The sequence below is a fragment of the Rhinoderma darwinii genome, chromosome 9, assembly GCF_050947455.1.
Source record: "Rhinoderma darwinii isolate aRhiDar2 chromosome 9, aRhiDar2.hap1, whole genome shotgun sequence".
In the NCBI taxonomy this organism is placed as follows: Eukaryota; Metazoa; Chordata; class Amphibia; order Anura; family Rhinodermatidae; genus Rhinoderma; species Rhinoderma darwinii.
The window spans coordinates 88968023-88990605 of NC_134695.1; the positions used below are offsets into that span (position 1 = coordinate 88968023).

General features: G+C 38.4%; 1 protein-coding gene across 2 annotated transcripts in view; it reads right to left on the bottom strand.

The window, feature by feature from the left end:
• SLC7A9 (solute carrier family 7 member 9) overlaps window positions 1-22583 on the bottom strand; it is a 38279-nt gene continuing 15696 nt past the window's right edge. For both annotated transcript variants that reach the window (XM_075838436.1, XM_075838435.1), the window contains 10 exons: window positions 22124-22366; window positions 21785-21910; window positions 21358-21457; window positions 19644-19688; window positions 7838-7961; window positions 7199-7302; window positions 6016-6112; window positions 3710-3859; window positions 1483-1657; window positions 1-310 (listed from right to left, as the gene is read on the bottom strand). In XM_075838436.1, coding sequence (XP_075694551.1) covers window positions 258-310; window positions 1483-1657; window positions 3710-3859; window positions 6016-6112; window positions 7199-7302; window positions 7838-7961; window positions 19644-19688; window positions 21358-21457; window positions 21785-21910; window positions 22124-22366 — 1217 coding nt within the window. In that variant the 3' untranslated portion in view covers window positions 1-257. The remainder of the gene's footprint in view (window positions 311-1482; window positions 1658-3709; window positions 3860-6015; window positions 6113-7198; window positions 7303-7837; window positions 7962-19643; window positions 19689-21357; window positions 21458-21784; window positions 21911-22123; window positions 22367-22583) is intronic.

The following is a 22583-nucleotide window of genomic DNA, read 5'->3' on the forward strand; positions in this document are numbered from 1 at the left end:
GTAGAAGAAAAACCTTTACTAGAAGTAAACGAAAATTTACAAAATATTCAGACAACCCTGGAAGCGCAGTCCACAGACCCGGTAACTTCAGGACGGAAAACCCTCTGTCCGGTCCATGGGGCGATGCGATCTGTGCCACGGCCTACCGGAGTCATCCGACATTTACACTATGTACATTGGTGGCGCTGGTAAAGTCGGCCCCAGTCCTTTCTTTAGGTTCATCGTCAATCTGGTAACAGGAGTCCTTAGTGCTTGGATTATTCTGGCGGCACCACCTCCATGATCATCTGGACGTACATGGTAATTGGCTCTGGAAGGAGAACAAGTTGTATTGAGACAGGGCGAGGTAAACTCATTTCTTCCCTAGAGCTTCCTTACTCCTTAGGGTATGTTCACACGAGGTCATTACGTCCGTAATTGACGGACGTATTTCGGCCGCAAGAACCGAACACAGTGCAGGATGCCGGGCTCCTAGCATCATACTTATGTACGATGCTAGGAGTCCCTGCCTCTCTGCAGGACAACTGTCCCGTACTGTAATCATGTTTTCAGTACGGGACAGTAGTTCCACGGAGAGGCAGGGACTCCTAGCATCGTACATAACTATGATGCTAGGAGCCCGGCTCCCTGCAGTGTGTTCGGTCCGGGACTTGCGGCCGAAATACGTTCTGTTGGAAAAATAAACTATTCTGCCATTGCTTTTTTGAATTCACGATGTTCACTGTGCGGCATAAATAACATGTCCCCTTTATTCTGTGGGTCAGTATCATGTCAAGGTTTTATATGTTTTTCTACTTTTGCACAATAAAAACACTTTTAAAACAAAAATTTGTTTTTGCATCGCCACAGAACTTTTGTTTTCTTCAGTCAATGGTTTTTCATTTGTACCGTTTCATGTGACATTGCCTAACATTTTTTTAATAATTTTTTTGGGGGGTGGATGGGGAAAAAAAAGAAGCAATAAAGCTTTTTTCTTACATTTACGACGTTCACCATGAAGTTAAAATAATGACTTTGTTTTGGTCGCTTTTTTTTTTTTTTTTTTACACAAAGTGACCACTGATATAAATGATTTGATATACTGAGGCAGTAATCCTTTGATATACGGTCATGGACAGTATACCTGGCAGCCTGTGATTGCATTTATAGGCCATCGATGGGTGACAGAAGGAGCCCTTTATGTGAACCACTTAGATGCCATGACCACGATTTACCGCGGCATTTAAGGAGTTAACTGGGATAGGACATTCCTTCCATCCCAGCTGTTGCAGCAGGAGCGGAGCGGTCATGAGACAGCGGAGCACCTCCCCCTCCTGCTGGGCTTATTCCAATGCGCTGTAAAAAGGGGTGTTCATCGGAGTAAGGCCTCTTAGCGATCGCTGTAAAAAGGCGTAGGGTGGTCACTAAGCGTTTAATGTGATCAGCAAATGTAACCTGCACCGGGAATGATGAATTAACACAGAAATCTTTGCCGTCACTTACTTGTTATCTTTTGCGCCCATTTGACCTTGAAGTGCACGAAGGGGAAGTAAATGACGAGGCCGCTCAGAATAAAGATCACGCAGTAGAGATAGGCCCACTCCGGCTGACCAATGATGGGCGCCAGCACCAGGTAAGCAGAGACCAGAACCATCAGGATGGGGATGACTATTGGAATCTGAATTGCAGATACAAAACAAATATATGGACATCACTCCTGAACAAGTCATTATTGTGTCTGTTACTTGCAAAAGTTTTTTTTGCAATTTGTTATAGTGCAGCCATTTTGGTTGTCACCTTTGACTCCGTGTTTAATAAATTGTCACAATGTTATTGATTGAATCTGCCTACAAAAAGTTGTCACTTTTGCAAAAATCTCGGCCGCATCAAAACAAACATTTTTGGTACAAGATTAATAAACTTATGGATAATCCTCTTTGATTTTATGTTTTTTAAAGTCTGAGCTCTTTGCTTTTATACAGAGTTCCAAATCCCCTTCCCCACACAGCCATAGAGTTAAATAATTGTATGCAGTAAGCTCCCCCTAGTGGTGGTTGCAGGGAGACAGAATTTAACGGGTAAATAAACTTTTAATAATATTTGACATGTCAGAAGTTTTGATTGGTGGGGGTTTGAGCACTGAGACCCTCGCGGATGGCTGGGCGAGCGGTGTACGGGCTCAGAATTTCTAGTGAGCCTGTACACCGCTCACTTGGCTTTCTGACAAGAGCCGATTAGAAAAGAAGCAGCACAGCACTGGCCCGAGCGCTTCTGTCTCATCACTTTAGCGGTTGGTGGGAGTCTCAGTGCTCGGACCCCACTTATCATGTCATAGTGACATGTCAGACGTTAAGTCCAAAGTTTTAAAAAAAAGTTTATTTACCCTTTAATGTTAATTCTATGAAGTCTATTTGAAGCTCTGCATCAGAAAAACGTAGTTCTGACCCTTATAAAGATGGAAGAAATTAATCAGCGCAGAACATGGACGTGTGTATATAATTATATATATATACACACTACATAAATGGTTGAGTAACTGCAAACTCTTTTCTTCTTGTGTAAACGTGTTCTGCTCCAGTCACATCCAAAGCTAATTTAAGGATTATACTGATTTCCTGTTACCAGAGAGGGCATTGCATTGTGGGAGCTCGGAGCCAAGTAAACAGTGAGTTCATGACTACAGAATGCAGATTACACAATCCCAGTAGAAGGGAGCAGTCTTCTGAGTGCTGACTACAACACCATGTAACTAGGTGAGGAGACCAACATTATAGATGGGACTGGTAAAAGTTACATCTCAGAGGACTCACTTAGTGTCCCTTCACTAGAAAAGCAATTCTAGGACTTTGCAAACAATCCTTTATCTAATACTTGCATTTGCCTATACAGCGGTCTGCAGTAGGAGACGGCATCCTGCACTGCCTTCTAGGCTCCTGTCTCCAGTACGGGATTCTGCACTGTAGAATGGAATGGGATCCTCTACAGGAGACAGAGCAGGAGTCTTATCCTAGAGTCGGAGGGGTAGAGGCTTTACTATTGCGGAGCTTCTTCATGGGATTGTAGCTTCCGGTCACTGGAGACTGGTACGGGGCTCCCTGCAGGATCGGCACTCAACCAAGAAAGAGAAGCTCCGCACTGCTACAGCCACATCTTACCTCAGGAAATAGTTATTTAAAAAGGTATGTAGACTTGAAGCTATTTATTCCTCCAATGCTTGTAAAATAAAAACTGAAGCAACTTTGCAAGTAGCCATGATAAAAAAAATAAATATTGATTTGTGTCTACAGCTCCTGTGCAGGCCAATGCGTCTCCATGGTTACAGACTACAAACCAACCCTACACACTCCTTTCCATCAGTCCCCAACTTTGTGCTTACCTACCAAATCTATGTAGCAAGTAGTAGGGAACAAATGAGAGTATGACGGCAGGATCAGATTACATGGGGGGGGGGGTTGGTTTGTAGTCTGTTACCATGGTAACACACAGATCTGCATAGAAGCTGTATACACAAATTGATTGGTTTTTTTTTAATCAAGACTATTTGTAAAGTTGCTTAATTTTAGATGCAATGGAGCAATACAGAACAGGTTTTGAAGGTTGACAGAACCTTAAGACGTTATTTGTTTTGGTGAATTAGTGTTACAATGTGACCGATCATTAGTACCTCCATACTCTGCTCACGACGCATAGTAACAAGCACACCGTGTGCTAAACTGGGGGCTACACTTACCTTAATTGGTCTCTTCATGTCTTTTTTTGTGAATCTCATGACCACGAGGCCTGCAATGGTTAATCCGTAAAATATCCAGACGGCGAAGCTGAAGTAGTTAATGAGGGTGTTGATGTCAGCCGGGATAATGTAAATCATTCCGATGAAACCCTGCGGAAAGGGGAGGATGGAGGTAAAGATGACACAGAAGTAAAGAGCGCCAGGGTGGAGCCGCACAACTCGGAATTGTATCTCTGAAATACAATCGTATGAAATCTTCCTAAATCCCGACATGTCAATATTTCCAGCACCTCAATGTTCTATTAAAGGAGGAACGCTCCGAGCAAAACGGATTGTGTCCCGAGGTGCATGATACGGAAATGTAAAGAGACAATCCCCGGGTCACGCTCCACCCGCTCAGGCGCGCCAGAAGGTAGAACCAAATCTGGGAAAAATGACACAAACTGGTGTACAAGGGGGGGGGGGGCGCCAAATGGATTGTGTGTTTTAGCCCCTTTTTGCACTTTTGAAAAGGGTCCAGAAAAAGGGGAGATGGAAAATGAAGCAGATTTATTAAGGACGTGCACTTTTTTCTTTAAAGAGGCTGTCACCACATTATAAGTGCCCTGTCTCCGACATAAGGACATGGGCGCTGTAATGTAGGTGACAGTAATGCTTTTTATTTAATAAAACGTTCCGTTTTCACCACTTTATTAGCGATTTTAGATTTATGCTAATGAGCTTTCTTAATGCCCAACTGGGCGTGTTTTTACTTTAGACCAAGCGGGCGTTGTACAGAGGAGTGTATGACGCTGACCAATCAGTGACCAATCAGCATCATGCACTCACTCAGCGCATAGGGATCCTGCTAGATCCTTATGTGCTGTCTTATACTAACACATTAAGGGTATGTTCACACATAGAGTCAAAAATATCTCAAAATACGGAGCTGTTTTCAAGGGAAAACAGCCCCTGATTTTAAGACTTTTTTGAGCAACTCGCGTTTTTCACTGCCGTTTTTGGAGCTGTTTTCATTGGAGTCTGAGAAAACGGCTCCAAAAACGTCCCAAGAAGTGTCCTGCGCTTCTTTTGACGAGGCTGTAATTTAACGAGCCGTCTTGACAGCGATGCGTAAAAAATCACAGGTCGTCGGCACAGTACATCGTAAAGCCCATTGAAAGTAATGGGCAGATGTTTGCCGACGTATTGGAGACGTTTTTTCAGCTGTAATTCGAGGCGTAAAACGCCTCCATTACGTCTGAAAATAGGTCGTGTGAACCCAGCCTAACCATACTGAAGTGTTTAGACAGTGAATAGACATTCCACGCGATGTCTATTCACAATCTCTGCACTTGGTTACTGTTTCTATGGTAGTTACAGCCGAGGAAACGTAATCTCGTAACCTGTCATTTACCGCATAATCTCGCGAGATCACGCTTCCTCTGCTGTAACTACCACAGACAGAGTAACGAAGTGCAGAGATTGTGAATAGACATCGCGTGGAATGTCTATTCACTGTCTAAACACTTCAGTATTGTTAATGTGTTAGTATAAGACAGCACATAAGGATCTAGCAGGATCCCTATGTGCTGAGTAAATGAATGGAAAGGAGTGCATGATGCTGATTGGTCACTGATTGGTCAGCGTCATACACTCCTCTGTACAACGCCCACTTGGTCTAAAGTAAAAACACGCCCACTTGGGCATTAAGCAACTCATTAGCATAAATCTAAAATCGCTAATAAAGTGGTAAAAATAGATCGTTTTATTAAATAAAAAGCATTCCTGTCACCTACATTATAGCTCCGATCACATTATATAGGTGATAGGGCACTTATAATGTGGTGACAGAGCCTCTTTAAAGCAAAATATTGTATAAATCAGCCGTGAGGTGGAGTGAGGAAGAGAAAAGTCTCTAATTACACGTGCAGCAAGATGCACCAAAGTTATCATACAGGGGGCGCCACTGTAATAAATTTGGCGCAGTTTCTGTCTGGTCCACTTATATATCGTCTAACACTTAAGGCCTCATGCACACGACCGTAAATTTTATCCGTAATATTTATATAAAGATACGGATCAATTCATTCCTATGGCCCACGGACACCTCCGTTTTTGGAGTTGATTTTCCATTGACACTGAAAAACGCCTAAAGAAGAAGCCTCAAATGAAAAAAAACCACGTAATTTTCAGCTTCACAAAATGACTTGAAGTCAGCGCCGTGATTTTCAGCCGCTTCTTTTTGTGTGTGAACATACGCTAAACGGAGACCGAGCCGCCCCATACGCTAGATGTGCTAAGAAGAAGAAGATCGGACATGGACTTACATAGGACACAATGGCCGGCAGTGGGGTCAGTCTCCGGACGCTGATGTATGATAGGAATTTCAGCATGTGACCTTCACGACCCGCCACGTAGGTAAGTCTGGGGGGAAACCGCAAAATTAATTTTCCATATTAGTAGTCACATTTTATGTATAAAGAACATTTCTCCCAAAAATGCAATTTCCTCTAGGACAGCGAGGTCAAGAGCAAAATGGTTATTACACCTCACACAGTGGACGGTCACCCAGCTTTGCCAGAATACTGAATGGCAAATGCACCTAGTCGTGCAGTGATATATCCTTTAGGAACCTGCGTGGCACCATTAGCTGTCCCATAAACCGATATAATAAAGCCAAACTCTTAGGGCTTGTCCACACGTAATGGCATTGCAGACGGAAAATATGCAGCAGAGCGGGTGGGAACTAACAAATGTCATCCGCACGCTGCGGAAAAATTCTGACCAGAAATTAACCTGCGATGAGTATTTTATGTACCGCAGCGTGTCAAACCCTGCTGCGGAAACGACTGAATTGCTGCGTTTTTCAGAGGAGACGTCACCATCCCCCAACATTGAGAAAAACGCCGCAAAATCCGCACCATTTTCTGCAGTAAAAAAACGCAGGAAATGGTGCAGTTTTTCCAGCAGCGGAATTGTTGCGGAAATTTTCTGCAGCAATTCCGTTACGTGTGGATGAGCCCTTGCAATGATCTATAACCAGGATGGACTATCAGGGTATGTTCACACGCAGCGACCAGAAATGTCTGAAAATACGGAGCGGTTTTCAGGCAAAAACAGCTCCTGATTTTCAGACGTTTTTTTTAACAACTCGCGTTTTTCGGTGCGTTTTTTACGGCCGTTTTTCAATAGAGTCTATGAAAAACGCCTCCAAAAACGACCCAAGAAGTGACCTGCACTTCTTTTGACAAGCCGTCATTTTACGCGCCGTATTTTGACAGCGACGCATAAAATAAAGGCTCGTGGGAACAGAACATCGTATTTCCCATTGAAAGCAATGGGCAGATGTTTGTAGGCGTATCAGGGGTGTTTTTTCAGGCGTAATTCGAGGCGTAAAACGCTCGAATTATGTCTTTAAAACACTGCGTGTGAACATACCCTAACCGTGTAATATATTTTATTCTGTGCCCATGTCACCTGTGCCCAGTGAAGGCATCGGTCATCACTAACCTGCCAGCGGTGAAGCAGGATCCATTTGCAGATCCTAAGGTAGAAAACGCCACAAACAAAGGAACCATCCAGGCGGCCGGGTACAAAACACGATCTCCAAAGGTCTGCAAGAGAGCAAAGCCAGATTCTTACCTACAGCTAATAATATATCCCAGCATTCAGCGAGGGTTTATAATCCCCCATATATAGCTCCAACATACTCTGCAGTGCTGTACACAGGTTATCATCACTTACATCTGACCCAAGAGCTCACAATCTAATTTTCCTATCACTCACTAGGGGCAATTAACCTATTAGTGCTTATGGAGTGCGGGAGGAAACCTACACAAGAACAGGGAGTACATACGAGATCCATGGAGACGTTACGTCCGGTCAGATGAGAACCTGTAACCGCTGAGCCACCAACTATCAACTGCGATATTATTGTCAGAGCTCTGACTAGAAGTGGCCACGGAGGCTCCAGTAACGTGGCGGATACTGCCCACTTGCATTGATTACTGGTGCCTCTATAGGGACAAGATGATGTTAACCTAGCGCTGGAAATCAGATATTTAGTTTCCTTACACACAATAAATCTGAGGCTTTCCTCATTACGTTGCTGGATGAATCAAAGGGCAATTCCTATCAACGACCACTTACCACAGCGACAGCCGGAGACTGCAGGAGCTCAGTGGGGGACATCGCTGTGTAATAAGCAATGTTGACCAGCAGGTAACAGGCCATGACCAATGGGATCCCAAGTATGATGGCTAGAGGGAGATTTCTGTACCAAAGAAATATGAAATCCTGTATTAGTGATGAGAATATTCTTATTTGATGTACTTTTCCCTTTATAAATCATATAAATATCAAAAACTACCACTAGGTGGCAGAGCATACACACCACCTCAAGTCCACACCTTGTGATATATAATTATATATGTACGGCTGGTATAAGTTATACATCTTCTTGTATATAGTGATATGGAGCATACTGGTATAACCTGGGCATCTTCTGTATATAATTATATATGTACAGCTGGTATAAGTTATACATCTTCTTGTATATAGTGATATGGAGTATGCTGGTATAACCTGGGTATCTTCTGTATATAATTATATATGTACAACTGGTATAAGTTATACATCTTCTTGTATATAGTGATATGGAGCGTGCTGGTATAACCTGGGTATCTTCTGTATATAATTATATATGTACAGCTGGTATAAGTTATACATCTTCTTGTATATAATTATATGGAGCATGCTGGTATAACCTGGGTATCTCCTGTATATAATTATATATGTACAGCTGGTATAAGTTATACATCTTCTTGTATATAGTGATATGGAGCATGCTGGTATAACCTGGGTATCTTCTGGTATATAATTATATATGTACAGCTGGTATAAGTTATACATCTTCTTGTATATAGTGATATGGAGCATGCTGGTATAACCTGGGTATCTCCTGTATATAATTATATATGTACAGCTGGTATAAGTTATACATCTTCTTGTATATAGTGATATGGAGCATGCTGGTATAACCTGGGTATCTTCTGTGTATAATTATATATGTACAGCTGGTATAAGTTATACATCTTCTTGTATATAGTGATATGGAGCACGCTGGTATAACCTGGGTATCTTCTGTATATAATTATATATGTACTGCTGGTATAAGTTATACATCTTCTTGTATATAGTGATATGGAGCATGCTGGTATAACCTGGGTATCTTCTGTATATAATTATATATGTACAGCTGGTATAAGTTATACATCTTCCTGTATATAGTGATATGGAGTATGCTGGTATAACCTGGGCATCTTCTGTGTATAATTATATATGTACAGCTGGTATAAGTTATACATCTTCTTGTATATAGTGATATGGAGCGTGCTGGTATAACCTGGGTATCTCCTGTATATAATTATATATGTACAGCTGGTATAAAGTTATACATCTTCTTGTATATAGTGATATGGAGCGTGCTGGTATAACCTGGGTATCTCCTGTATATAATTATATATGTACAGCTGGTATAAAGTTATACATCTTCTTGTATATAGTGATATGGAGCATACTGGTATAACCTGGGTATCTCCTGTATATAATTATATATGTACAGCTGGTATAAAGTTATACATCTTCTTGTATACAGTGATATGGAGCATGCTGGTATAACCTGGGTATCTTCTGAATATAATTATATATGTACAGCTGGTATAAGTTATACATCTTCTTGTATATAGTGATATGTAGCATGCTGGTATAACCTGGGTATCTTCTGTATATAATTATATATGTACAGCTGGTATAAGTTATACATCTTCTTGTATATAGTGATATGGAGCATACTGGTATAACCTGAGTATCTTCTGGTATATAATTATATATGTACAGCTGGTATAAGTTATACATCTTCTTGTATATAGTGATATGGAGCATGCTGGTATAACCTGGGTATCTTCTGTATATAATTATATATGTATAGCTGGTATAAGTTATACATCTTCTTGTATATAGTGATATGGAGCATGCTGGTATAACCTGGGTATCTTCTGTATATAATTATATATGTATAGCTGGTATAAGTTATACATCTTCTTGTATATAGTGATATGGAGCACGCTGGTATAACCTGGGCATCTTCTGTATATAATTATATATGTACAGCTGGTATAAGTTATACATCTTCTTGTATATAGTGATATGGAGTATGCTGGTATAACCTGGGTATCTTCTGTATATAATTATATATGCACAACTGGTATAAGTTATACATCTTCTTGTATATAGTGATATGGAGCGTGCTGGTATAACCTGGGTATCTTCTGTATATAATTATATATGTACAGCTGGTATAAGTTATACATCATCTTGTATATAATTATATGGAGCATGCTGGTATAACCTGGGTATCTCCTGTATATAATTATATATGTACAGCTGGTATAAGTTATACATCTTCTTGTATATAGTGATATGGAGCATGCTGGTATAAACTGGGTATCTTCTGTATATAATTATATATGTACAGCTGGTATAAGTTATATATCTTCTTGTATATAGTGATATGGAGCATGCTGATATAACCTGGGTATCTTCTGTATATAATTATATATGTACAGCTGGTATAAGTTATACATCTTCTTGTATATAGTGATATGGAGCACGCTGGTATAACCTGGGTATCTTCTGTATATAATTATATATGTACTGCTGGTATAAGTTATACATCTTCTTGTATACAGTGATATGGAGCATGCTGGTATAACCTGGGTATCTTCTGAATATAATTATATATGTACAGCTGGTATAAGTTATACATCTTCTTGTATATAGTGATATGGAGCATGCTGGTATAACCTGGGTATCTTCTGTATATAATTATATATGTATAGCTGGTATAAGTTATACATCTTCTTGTATATAGTGATATGGAGCACGCTGGTATAACCTGGGTATCTTCTGTGTATAATTATATATGTACAGCTGGTATAAGTTATACATCTTCTTGTATATAGTGATATGGAGCATGCTGGTATAACCTGGGTATCTCCTGTATATAATTATATATGTACAGCTGGTATAAGTTATACATCTTCTTGTATATAGTGATATGGAGCATGCTGGTATAACCTGGGTATCTTCTGTGTATAATTATATATGTACAGCTGGTATAAGTTATACATCTTCCTGTATATAGTGATATGGAGCATGCTGGTATAACCTGGGTATCTTCTGTATATAATTATATATGTACAGCTGGTATAAGTTATACTTCTTCATGTATATAGTGATATGGAGCATGCTGGTATAACCTGGGTATCTCCTGTATATAATTATATATGTACAGCTGGTATAAAGTTATACATCTTCTTGTATATAGTGATATGGAGCATACTGGTATAACCTGGGTATCTTCTGTATATAATTATATATGTACAGCTGGTATAAGTTATACATCTTCTTGTATATAGTGATATGGAGCATGCTGGTATAACCTGGGTATCTGCTGTATATAATTATATATGTACAGCTGGTATAAGTTATACATCTTCTTGTATATAGTGATATGGGGAATGCTGGTATAACCTGTGTATCTTCTGTATATAATTATATATGCACAGCTGGTATAAGTTATACATCTTCTTGTATATAGTGATATGGAGCATGCTGGTATAACCTGGGTATCTTCTGTGTATAATTATATATGTACAGCTGGTATAAGTTATACATCTTCCTGTATATAGTGATATGGAGGATGCTGGTATAACCTGGGTATCTTCTGTATATAATTATATATGTACAGCTGGTATAAAGTTATACATCTTCTTGTATATAGTGATATGGAGCATACTGGTATAACCTGGGTATCTTCTGTATATAATTATATATGTACAGCTGGTATAAGTTATACATCTTCCTGTATATAGTGATATGGAGGATGCTGGTATAACCTGGGTATCTTCTGTATATAATTATATATGTACAGCTGGTATAAGTTATATATCTTCTTGTATATAGTGATATGGAGAATGCTGATATAACCTGGGTATCTTCTGTATATAATTATATATGTACAGCTGGTATAAGTTATACATCTTCTTGTATATAGTGATATGGAGCACGCTGGTATAACCTGGGTATCTTCTGTATATAATTATATATGTACAGCTGGTATAAGTTATACATCTTCCTGTATATAGTGATATGGAGCATGCTGGTATAACCTGGGTATCTTCTGTATATAATTATATATGTACAGCTGGTATAAGTTATACATCTTCTTGTATATAGTGATATGGAGCGTGCTGGTATAACCTGGGTATCTCCTGTATATAATTATATATGTACAGCTGGTATAAAGTTATACATCTTCTTGTATATAGTGATATGGAGCATACTGGTATAACCTGGGTATCTTCTGTATATAATTATATATGTACAGCTGGTATAAGTTATACATCTTCTTGTATATAGTGATATGGAGCATGCTGGTATAACCTGGGTATCTGCTGTATATAATTATATATGTACAGCTGGTATAAGTTATACATCTTCTTGTATATAGTGATATGGGGAATGCTGGTATAACCTGTGTATCTTCTGTATATAATTATATATGCACAGCTGGTATAAGTTATACATCTTCTTGTATATAGTGATATGGAGCATGCTGGTATAACCTGGGTATCTTCTGTGTATAATTATATATGTACAGCTGGTATAAGTTATACATCTTCCTGTATATAGTGATATGGAGGATGCTGGTATAACCTGGGTATCTTCTGTATATAATTATATATGTACAGCTGGTATAAAGTTATACATCTTCTTGTATATAGTGATATGGAGCATACTGGTATAACCTGGGTATCTTCTGTATATAATTATATATGTACAGCTGGTATAAGTTATACATCTTCCTGTATATAGTGATATGGAGGATGCTGGTATAACCTGGGTATCTTCTGTATATAATTATATATGTACAGCTGGTATAAGTTATATATCTTCTTGTATATAGTGATATGGAGAATGCTGATATAACCTGGGTATCTTCTGTATATAATTATATATGTACAGCTGGTATAAGTTATACATCTTCTTGTATATAGTGATATGGAGCACGCTGGTATAACCTGGGTATCTTCTGTATATAATTATATATGTACAGCTGGTATAAGTTATACATCTTCCTGTATATAGTGATATGGAGCATGCTGGTATAACCTGGGTATCTTCTGTATATAATTATATATGTACAGCTGGTATAAGTTATACATCTTCTTGTATATAGTGATATGGAGCGTGCTGGTATAACCTGGGTATCTCCTGTATATAATTATATATGTACAGCTGGTATAAAGTTATACATCTTCTTGTATATAGTGATATGGAGCATACTGGTATAACCTGGGTATCTTCTGTATATAATTATATATGTACAGCAGGTATAAGTTATACATCTTCTTGTATACAGTGATATGGAGCATGCTGGTATAACCTGGGTATCTTCTGAATATAATTATATATGTACAGCTGGTATAAGTTATACATCTTCTTGTATACAGTGATATGGAGCATGCTGGTATAACCTGGGTATCTTCTGAATATAATTATATATGTACAGCTGGTATAAGTTATACATCTTCTTGTATATAGTGATATGTAGCATGCTGGTATAACCTGGGTATCTTCTGTATATAATTATATATGTACAGCTGGTATAAGTTATACATCTTCTTGTATATAGTGATATGGAGCATACTGGTATAACCTGGGTATCTTCTGGTATATAATTATATATGTACAGCTGGTATAAGTTATACATCTTCTTGTATATAGTGATATGGAGCATGCTGGTCCGGCCATTTTTATACACATGCGGTGGTAACATAAAGCTGCATGAGCCGGTCACCAGCCAGTATCCGTGTATGACGGACATGAAGAGAAGGAGTGTGAGGGAATCTTATTCTGATGACTAATCTAAATGGAGGGCCATGAAAAGGAGTCAGATTAGGGAATTTTATAGGCCTGTCTAAATAGATGTGTTTTCAGGGCACGTTTAAAACTGTGGATATTGGGAATTAATCTGATTGTCTGGGGTAGCACATTCCAGAGGACGGGTGCAGCACGAGAGAAATCCTGGAGACGGTAGTGGGAGGTTCGGATTATGGAGGATTTTAATCTAAGGTCGTTGGCAGAACGTAGAGCCCGAGTAGGGTGGTAGACAGAGATGACCTGGGTATCTTCTGTATATAATTATATATGTACAGCTGGTATAAGTTATACATCTTCTTGTATATAGTGATATGGAGCATGCTGGTATAACCTGGGTATCTGCTGTATATAATTATATATGTACAGCTGGTATAAGTTATACATCTTCTTGTATATAGTGATATGGGGAATGCTGGTATAACCTGTGTATCTTCTGTATATAATTATATATGCACAGCTGGTATAAGTTATACATCTTCTTGTATATAGTGATATGGAGCATGCTGGTATAACCTGGGTATCTTCTGTATATAATTATATATGTACAGCTGGTATAAGTTATACATCTTCCTGTATATAGTGATATGAAGCATGCTGGTATAACCTGGGTATCTGCTGTATATAATTCTATATGTACAGCTGGTATAAGTTATACATCTTCTTGTATATAATGATATGGAGCATGCTGGTATAACCTGGGTATCTCCTGTATATAATTATATATGTACAGCTGGTATAAGTTATACATCTTCTTGTATATAGTGATATGGAGTATGCTGGTATAACCTGGGTATCTTCTGTATATAATTATATATGTACAACTGGTATAAGTTATACATCTTCTTGTATATAGTGATATGGAGCATGCTGGTATAACCTGGGCATCTTCTGTATATAATTATATATGTACAGCTGGTATAAGTTATACATCTTCCTGTATATAGTGATATGGAGTATGCTGGTATAACCTGGGCATCTTCTGTGTATAATTATATATGTACAGCTGGTATAAGTTATACATCTTCTTGTATATAGTGATATGGAGCGTGCTGGTATAACCTGGGTATCTCCTGTATATAATTATATATGTACAGCTGGTATAAAGTTATACATCTTCTTGTATATAGTGATATGGAGCATACTGGTATAACCTGGGTACCTTCTGTATATAATTATATATGTACAGCTGGTATAAGTTATACATCTTCTTGTATATAGTGATATGGAGCATGCTGGTATAACCTGGGTATCTGCTGTATATAATTATATATGTACAGCTGGTATAAGTTATACATCTTCTTGTATATAGTGATATGGGGAATGCTGGTATAACCTGTGTATCTTCTGTATATAATTATATATGCACAGCTGGTATAAGTTATACATCTTCTTGTATATAGTGATATGGAGCATGCTGGTATAACCTGGGTATCTTCTGTATATAATTATATATGTACAGCTGGTATAAGTTATACATCTTCCTGTATATAGTGATATGAAGCATGCTGGTATAACCTGGGTATCTGCTGTATATAATTCTATATGTACAGCTGGTATAAGTTATACATCTTCTTGTATATAGTGATATGGAGCATGCTGGTATAACCTGGGTATCTTCTGTATATAATTATATATGTACAGCTAGTGTAAGTTATACATCTTCTTGTATATAGTGATATGGAGCATGCTGGTATAACCTGGGTATCTTCTGTATATAATTATATATGTACAGCTGGTATAAGTGATATATCTTCTTGTATATAGTGATATGGGGAATGCTGGTATAACCTGGGTATCTTCTGTATATAATTATATATGTACAGCTGGTATAAGTTATACATCTTCTTGTATATAGTGATATGGAGCATGCTGGTATAACCTGGGTATCTTCTGTATATAATTATATATGTACAGCTGGTATAAGTTATACATCTTCTTGTATATAGGGATATGGAGCATGCTGGTATAACCTGGGTATCTTCTGTATATAATTATATATGTACAGCTGGTATAGTTATACATCTTCTTGTATATAGTGATATGGAGCATGCTGGTATAACCTGGGCATCTTCTGTATATAATTATATATGTACAGCTGGTATAAGTTATACATCTTCCTGTATATAGTGATATGGAGCATGCTGGTATAACCTGGGTACCTTCTGTATATAATTATATATGTACAGCTGGTATAAGTTATACATCTTCTTGTATATAGTGATATGGAGCATGCTGGTATAACCTGGGTACCTTCTGTATATAGTTATATATGTACAGCTGGTATAAGTTATACATCTTCTTGTATATAGTGATATGGAGCATGCTGGTATAACCTGGGTATCTCCTGTATATAATTATATATGTACAGCTGGTATAAGTTATACATCTTCTTGTATATAGTGATATGGAGCATGCTGGTATAACCTGGGTATCTTCTGTATATAATTATATATGTACAGCTGGTATAGTTATACATCTTCTTGTATATAGTGATATGGAGCATGCTGGTATAACCTGGGCATCTTCTGTATATAATTATATATGTACAGCTGGTATAAGTTATACCTCTTCCTGTATATAGTGATATGGAGAATGCTGGTATAACCTGGGTATCTTCTGTGTATAATTATATATGTACAGCTGATATAAGTTATACATCTTCTTGTATATAGTGATATGGAGCATGCTGGTATAACCTGGGCATCTTCTGTATATAATTATATATGTACAGCTGGTATAAGTTATACATCTTCCTGTATATAGTGATATGGAGCATGCTGGTATAACCTGGGTATCTTCTGTATATAATTATATATGTACAGCTGGTATAGTTATACATCTTCTTGTATATAGTGATATGGAGCATGCTGGTATAACCTGGGTATCTTCTGTATATAATTATATATGTACAGCTGGTATAAGTTATACATCTTCTTGTATATAGTGATATGGAGCATGCTGGTATAACCTGGGTACCTTCTGTATATAGTTATATATGTACAGCTGGTATAAGTTATACATCTTCTTGTATATAGTGATATGGAGCATGCTGGTATAACCTGGGTATCTCCTGTATATAATTATATATGTACAGCTGGTATAAGTTATACATCTTCTTGTATATAGTGATATGGAGCATGCTGGTATAACCTGGGTATCTTCTGTATATAATTATATATGTACAGCTGGTATAGTTATACATCTTCTTGTATATAGTGATATGGAGCATGCTGGTATAACCTGGGTATCTCCTGTATATAATTATATATGTACAGCTGGTATAAGTTACACATCTTCTTGTAAATAGTGATATGGAGCATGCTGGTATAACCTGGGCATCTTCTGTGTATAATTATATATGTACAGCTGGTATAAGTTATACATCTTCTTGTATATAGTGATATGGAGCATACTGGTATAACCTGGGCATCTTCTGTATATAATTATATATGTACAGCTGGTATAAGTTATACATCTTCTTGTATATAGTGATATGGAGTATGCTGGTATAACCTGGGTATCTTCTGTATATAATTATATATGTACAACTGGTATAAGTTATACATCTTCTTGTATATAGTGATATGGAGCGTGCTGGTATAACCTGGGTATCTTCTGTATATAATTATATATGTACAGCTGGTATAAGTTATACATCTTCTTGTATATAATTATATGGAGCATGCTGGTATAACCTGGGTATCTCCTGTATATAATTATATATGTACAGCTGGTATAAGTTATACATCTTCTTGTATATAGTGATATGGAGCATGCTGGTATAACCTGGGTATCTTCTGTGTATAATTATATATGTACAGCTGGTATAAGTTATACATCTTCTTGTATATAGTGATATGGAGCATGCTGGTATAACCTGGGTATCTCCTGTATATAATTATATATGTACAGCTGGTATAAAGTTATACATCTTCTTGTATATAGTGATATGGAGCATACTGGTATAACCTGGGTATCTTCTGTATATAATTATATATGTACAGCTGGTATAAGTTATACATCTTCCTGTATATAGTGATATGAAGCATGCTGGTATAACCTGGGTATCTGCTGTATATAATTCTATATGTACAGCTGGTATAAGTTATACATCTTCTTGTATATAGTGATATGGAGCATGCTGGTATAACCTGGGTATCTTCTGTATATAATTATATATGTACAGCTGGTATAGTTATACATCTTCTTGTATATAGTGATATGGAGCATGCTGGTATAACCTGGGCATCTTCTGTATATAATTATATATGTACAGCTGGTATAAGTTATACCTCTTCCTGTATATAGTGATATGGAGCATGCTGGTATAACCTGGGTATCTTCTGTGTATAATTATATATGTACAGCTGATATAAGTTATACATCTTCTTGTATATAGTGATATGGAGCATGCTGGTATAACCTGGGTATCTTCTGTGTATAATTATATATGTACAGCTGGTATAAGTTATATATCTTCCTGTATATAGTGATATGGAGCATGCTGGTATAACCTGGGTATCTTCTGTATATAATTATATATGTACAGCTGGTATAAGTTATACATCTTCTATATACAGTGATATAGAGCATGCTGGTATAACCTGGGCATCTTCTGTATATAATTATATATGTATAGCTGGTATAAGTTATACATCTTCTTGTATACAGTGATATGGAGCATGCTGGTATAACCTCGGTATCTTCTGTATATAATTATATATGTACAGCTGGTATAAGTTATACATCTTCTTGTATATAGTGATATGGAGCATGCTGGTATAACCTGGGTATCTTCTGTATATAATTATATATGTACAGCTGGTATAAGTTATACATCTTCTTGTATATAGTGATATGGAGCATGCTGGTATAACCTGGGTATCCTCTGTATATAATTATATATGTACAGCTGGTATAAGTTATATATCTTCCTGTATATAGAGATATGGAGCATGCTGGTATAACCTGGGTATCTTCTGTATATAATTATATATGTACAGCTGGTATAAGTTATACATCTTCTATATACAGTGATATAGAGCATGCTGGTATAACCTGGGCATCTTCTGTATATAATTATATATGTACAGCTGGTATAAGTTATACATCTTCTTGTATATAGTGATATGGAGCATGCTGGTATAACCTGGGCATCTTCTGTATATAATTATATATGTACAGCTGGTATAAGTTATACATCTTCTTGTATACAGTGATATGGAGCATGCTGGTATAACCTCGGTATCTTCTGTATATAATTATATATGTACAGCTGGTATAAGTTATAGATCTTCTTGTATATAGTGATATGGAGCATGCTGGTATAACCTGGGTATCTTCTGTATATAATTATATATGTACAGCTGGTATAAGTTATACATCTTCTTGTATATAGTGATATGGAGCATGCTGGTATAACCAGGGTATCTTCTGTATAGAATTATATATGTACAGCTGGTATAAGTTATACATCTTCTTGTATATAGTGATATGGAGCATGCTGGTATAACCAGGGTATCTTCTGTATATAATTATATACGTACAGCTGGTATAAGTTATACATCTTCTTGTATATAGTGATATGGAGCATGCTGGTATATCCTGGGTATCTCCTGTATATAATTATATATGTACAGCTGGTATAAGTTATACGTCTTCTTGTATATAGTGATATGGAGCATGCTGGTATAACCTGGGTATTCTTCTGTATATAATTATATATGTACAGCTGGTATAAGTTATACGTCTTCTTGTATATAGTGATATGGAGCACGCTGGTATAACCTGGGAGTCCTCTTGTATATAATATATATGTACAGCTGGTATAAGTTAAGCAGTGTTGTGCATAGAAGTTACACTTTACATATATTCTCCTGAAATCAATATTTAAATCCCTGCTGTACTTCTATAAATTCTCTGTGATAAATCAGCTGCGAGCGCTTCTTACCTGTATGGATTTTTAAGCTCCTCTGTAATATAATTGAGCTGGTTCCTAAAGGGAGAAACACAATTCACAGATGTCAGATTGGTCCCAATCACATTGGGATTAATGTGTAGAATCTGGACAGAAAACAAGGGTTCCCTCTAGAAAAAGGACGATTACACTGAAGCTGAATGAAGGTCAGTTACTGAAAGATACAGATGGAGTGTCATACATTGCAGCAGGGAACGAGGTTCTTCATATTAACAGTAAATAGTAGGAAATTATTACCACCTGTCTATTCTCAATGAGAACCTTTTTAATGAAAGAAGGGGGTCTTCCATTCACTGTTTATTGAACAATATGAAGAGCCCCCTGAGACGTGTGCGCTGGACAAAGTGGTACCACTGAGCAGAGACGTAACTTGAAGCTCCTGGGCCCCAATGGTGCCCTACTTATGTGGCAGATGGGGCCTTTGTGCCCCACTCATATACCAGGAGGCTTGGGTTCGGCTACTACCCCTGCCCTCGCTATAGCTACGCCCCTGTCGCTAAGTGCCTTTACAGAGGAGCTGGGTGGAGGACGCGGTAGAGAGAAAAAGAGAGAGAAAAAGAGAGAGAAAAAGAGAGAAAGAGAGAGGAAAAAAAAGAGAGAGAAAGAAAAAGAGAGAGAAAGAGAAAGAGAGAGAGAGAGAGAAAGAGAGAGAGAGAGAAAAAGAGAGAGAGAGAGAAAGAGAGAGAGAGAAAGAGAGAGAGAGAGAGAAAAAGAGAGAGAGAGAGAAAAAGAGAGAGAGAGAGAGAAAGAGAGAGAGAGAGAAAAAGAGAGAGAGAGAGAAAAAGAGAGAGAGAGAGAAAAAGAGAGAGAGAGAGAAAAAGAGAGAGAGAGAGAAAAAGAGAGAGAGAGAGAAAAAGAGAGAGAGAGAGAAAAAGAGAGAGAGAGAGAGAGACAGAGAGAAAGAGACCCGGTCACATATGTACTCAATAGGGGAGATTAAGGGCTAAGAGCTAATTCACACAGTTTTTTATGGCTGTTTTTGAGTCGGAAACAGCGCCAAAAAATGCCCGAAAAACTCGTACGGCAGGTCAAAATCTGAAGGAAGGAATTTTGAGGCAGATTTTTCTGCCTGCAAAATACTCTGTGTGAACTAGCTCTAAAGCCTTTAAATCTATCCTGCGCCTAATGTAAATTCGGCTTCCAGGATCCCCCTCTTCTGGTCATATCCATTCGCATGATCAGTAGTTTTTTTTTGTTATTTTTGTGATCTGTTTGGGTTCGTAGCTGCACATGGCCAGTAGAGGGCGACTATTGCTTAGGACTCCTGCAAACATGGTTTACATTGGAAACAGGAAAGATTTTGGGGGTTTTAATCTCCCCCGTAGCGCAATTTATCACATTAAGAGAGGTCATTGTCCAGCGCAGTGCTCTCCAACCTGTGCTCTCCAGCTGATACAAAACTACAACTCCCAGCATGCCCTGACAAAGGTGAGTTGTGGTTTCATAACAGCTGGAGAGCACGGCTCTAGAAGACGAGTACACAACCTTTATTGTGTGTATTAGTGGACTAGTCCTCCTGAAAGTAGTATCAATTATTTTGGGGCAGTCAACCTGATGGCATGATCGCCAGTGACCACGTCGGTCTCACAGAGATTGTCGCTCTGGGCACCATGTTAATAATCACAAGTGGGATAGTAAATCCCGGATTCTAAACATAAATAATAAAATATAAGCGACATCGTCCTACCATCCATCATAGGCCCACAGACCATTGTAGAGCGCCAGGCCGATCCCTCCGACTGTGATTTTGGATCCTTCAAAGCTGTTTGAAAAGTTCTGAGTATTTCCTGTGGAAGAGAAAGAAAACCTCAACGACCTCCCCGTTACCCGTCAATGTCCGGCCTGAAAAGGGATTTTATGATTAGAAAACAGAAAAGATGCCACTCTTGCCCACGGGTTGTGTCTGGTATTGCATTATTTACTTGAATGGAGCTGTGCTGCAATACCACACACAGTCTATGGACGAGGGGGGCGCTGTTTGGGGGGGGGGGCAGACACTTAAAAATAAATAAATAACCCTTTTAAAAAGAATGAAAAAGCCTAAATCTCGCCCTCCCTGCAGTCCGGTATTGACCGGTGTGTGACGACGATACCTCGTGAGATGCTCCACATACCTTGTATCAACAGGACGATGCCGCTGACGATGATGATGATGATGATGATCAATTTGGCCACAGTGAGGAAGTTCTGCACGTAACTCGCCAGCTTCACGCTCATACAGTTCACCACTGTGATCGTCACTGCCGAAGAAAGGAAAGCAAATATTAACGGTCCCGATCCTCACCAAAAGGGGCAGCGAAATGTGGTGTTTCTACCCGTTACTGGGGCATCATTCATTACCGATAAGACTGGCACCGCTGCCTGCCTCTCTCATGGCGGCAGCCTTCTAATGACATTGGTCAGGGCAGCCTCTTCTAGGCGCCTCGCCAGTTATGGCAATATCTTATACTTACGGATGGCGGCGGCAGCCAGGCATTTGATGACCACTTGTGGGGGTTCACAGCCAGGATAAAATGGCGCCGACGCGTACTCGGCAAAGCTGAGACATATGATTGCAAACGACGAAGGTTTCATCACAATGACGCTGGCCCAGGAAAAGAGGAAGGCAGGGATTGGTCCAAAGGCCTCCATGAGGTACGGGTATTCCCCTCCAGACTTTGTTATCATTGTGCCAAGTTCAGCGAAGCACAGGGCACCTGCAGAGACACAAGACGGGCATGTCAGGTGCGTAGCTTGCACTTCCTTCATATAAAGCCTATGTTATATCGGTCATATACAGTGCACTGCGGACCCGGAGGAAATTAGGGAGTGGAGTACAGAAGCTGCCGGGGTTTGTGCCTGTATCTAGTGGGTGCTGGAAAACCAGGTACCAATCAATATGGTCACCATTCAAACAAAACTTTCTCAGAGCCC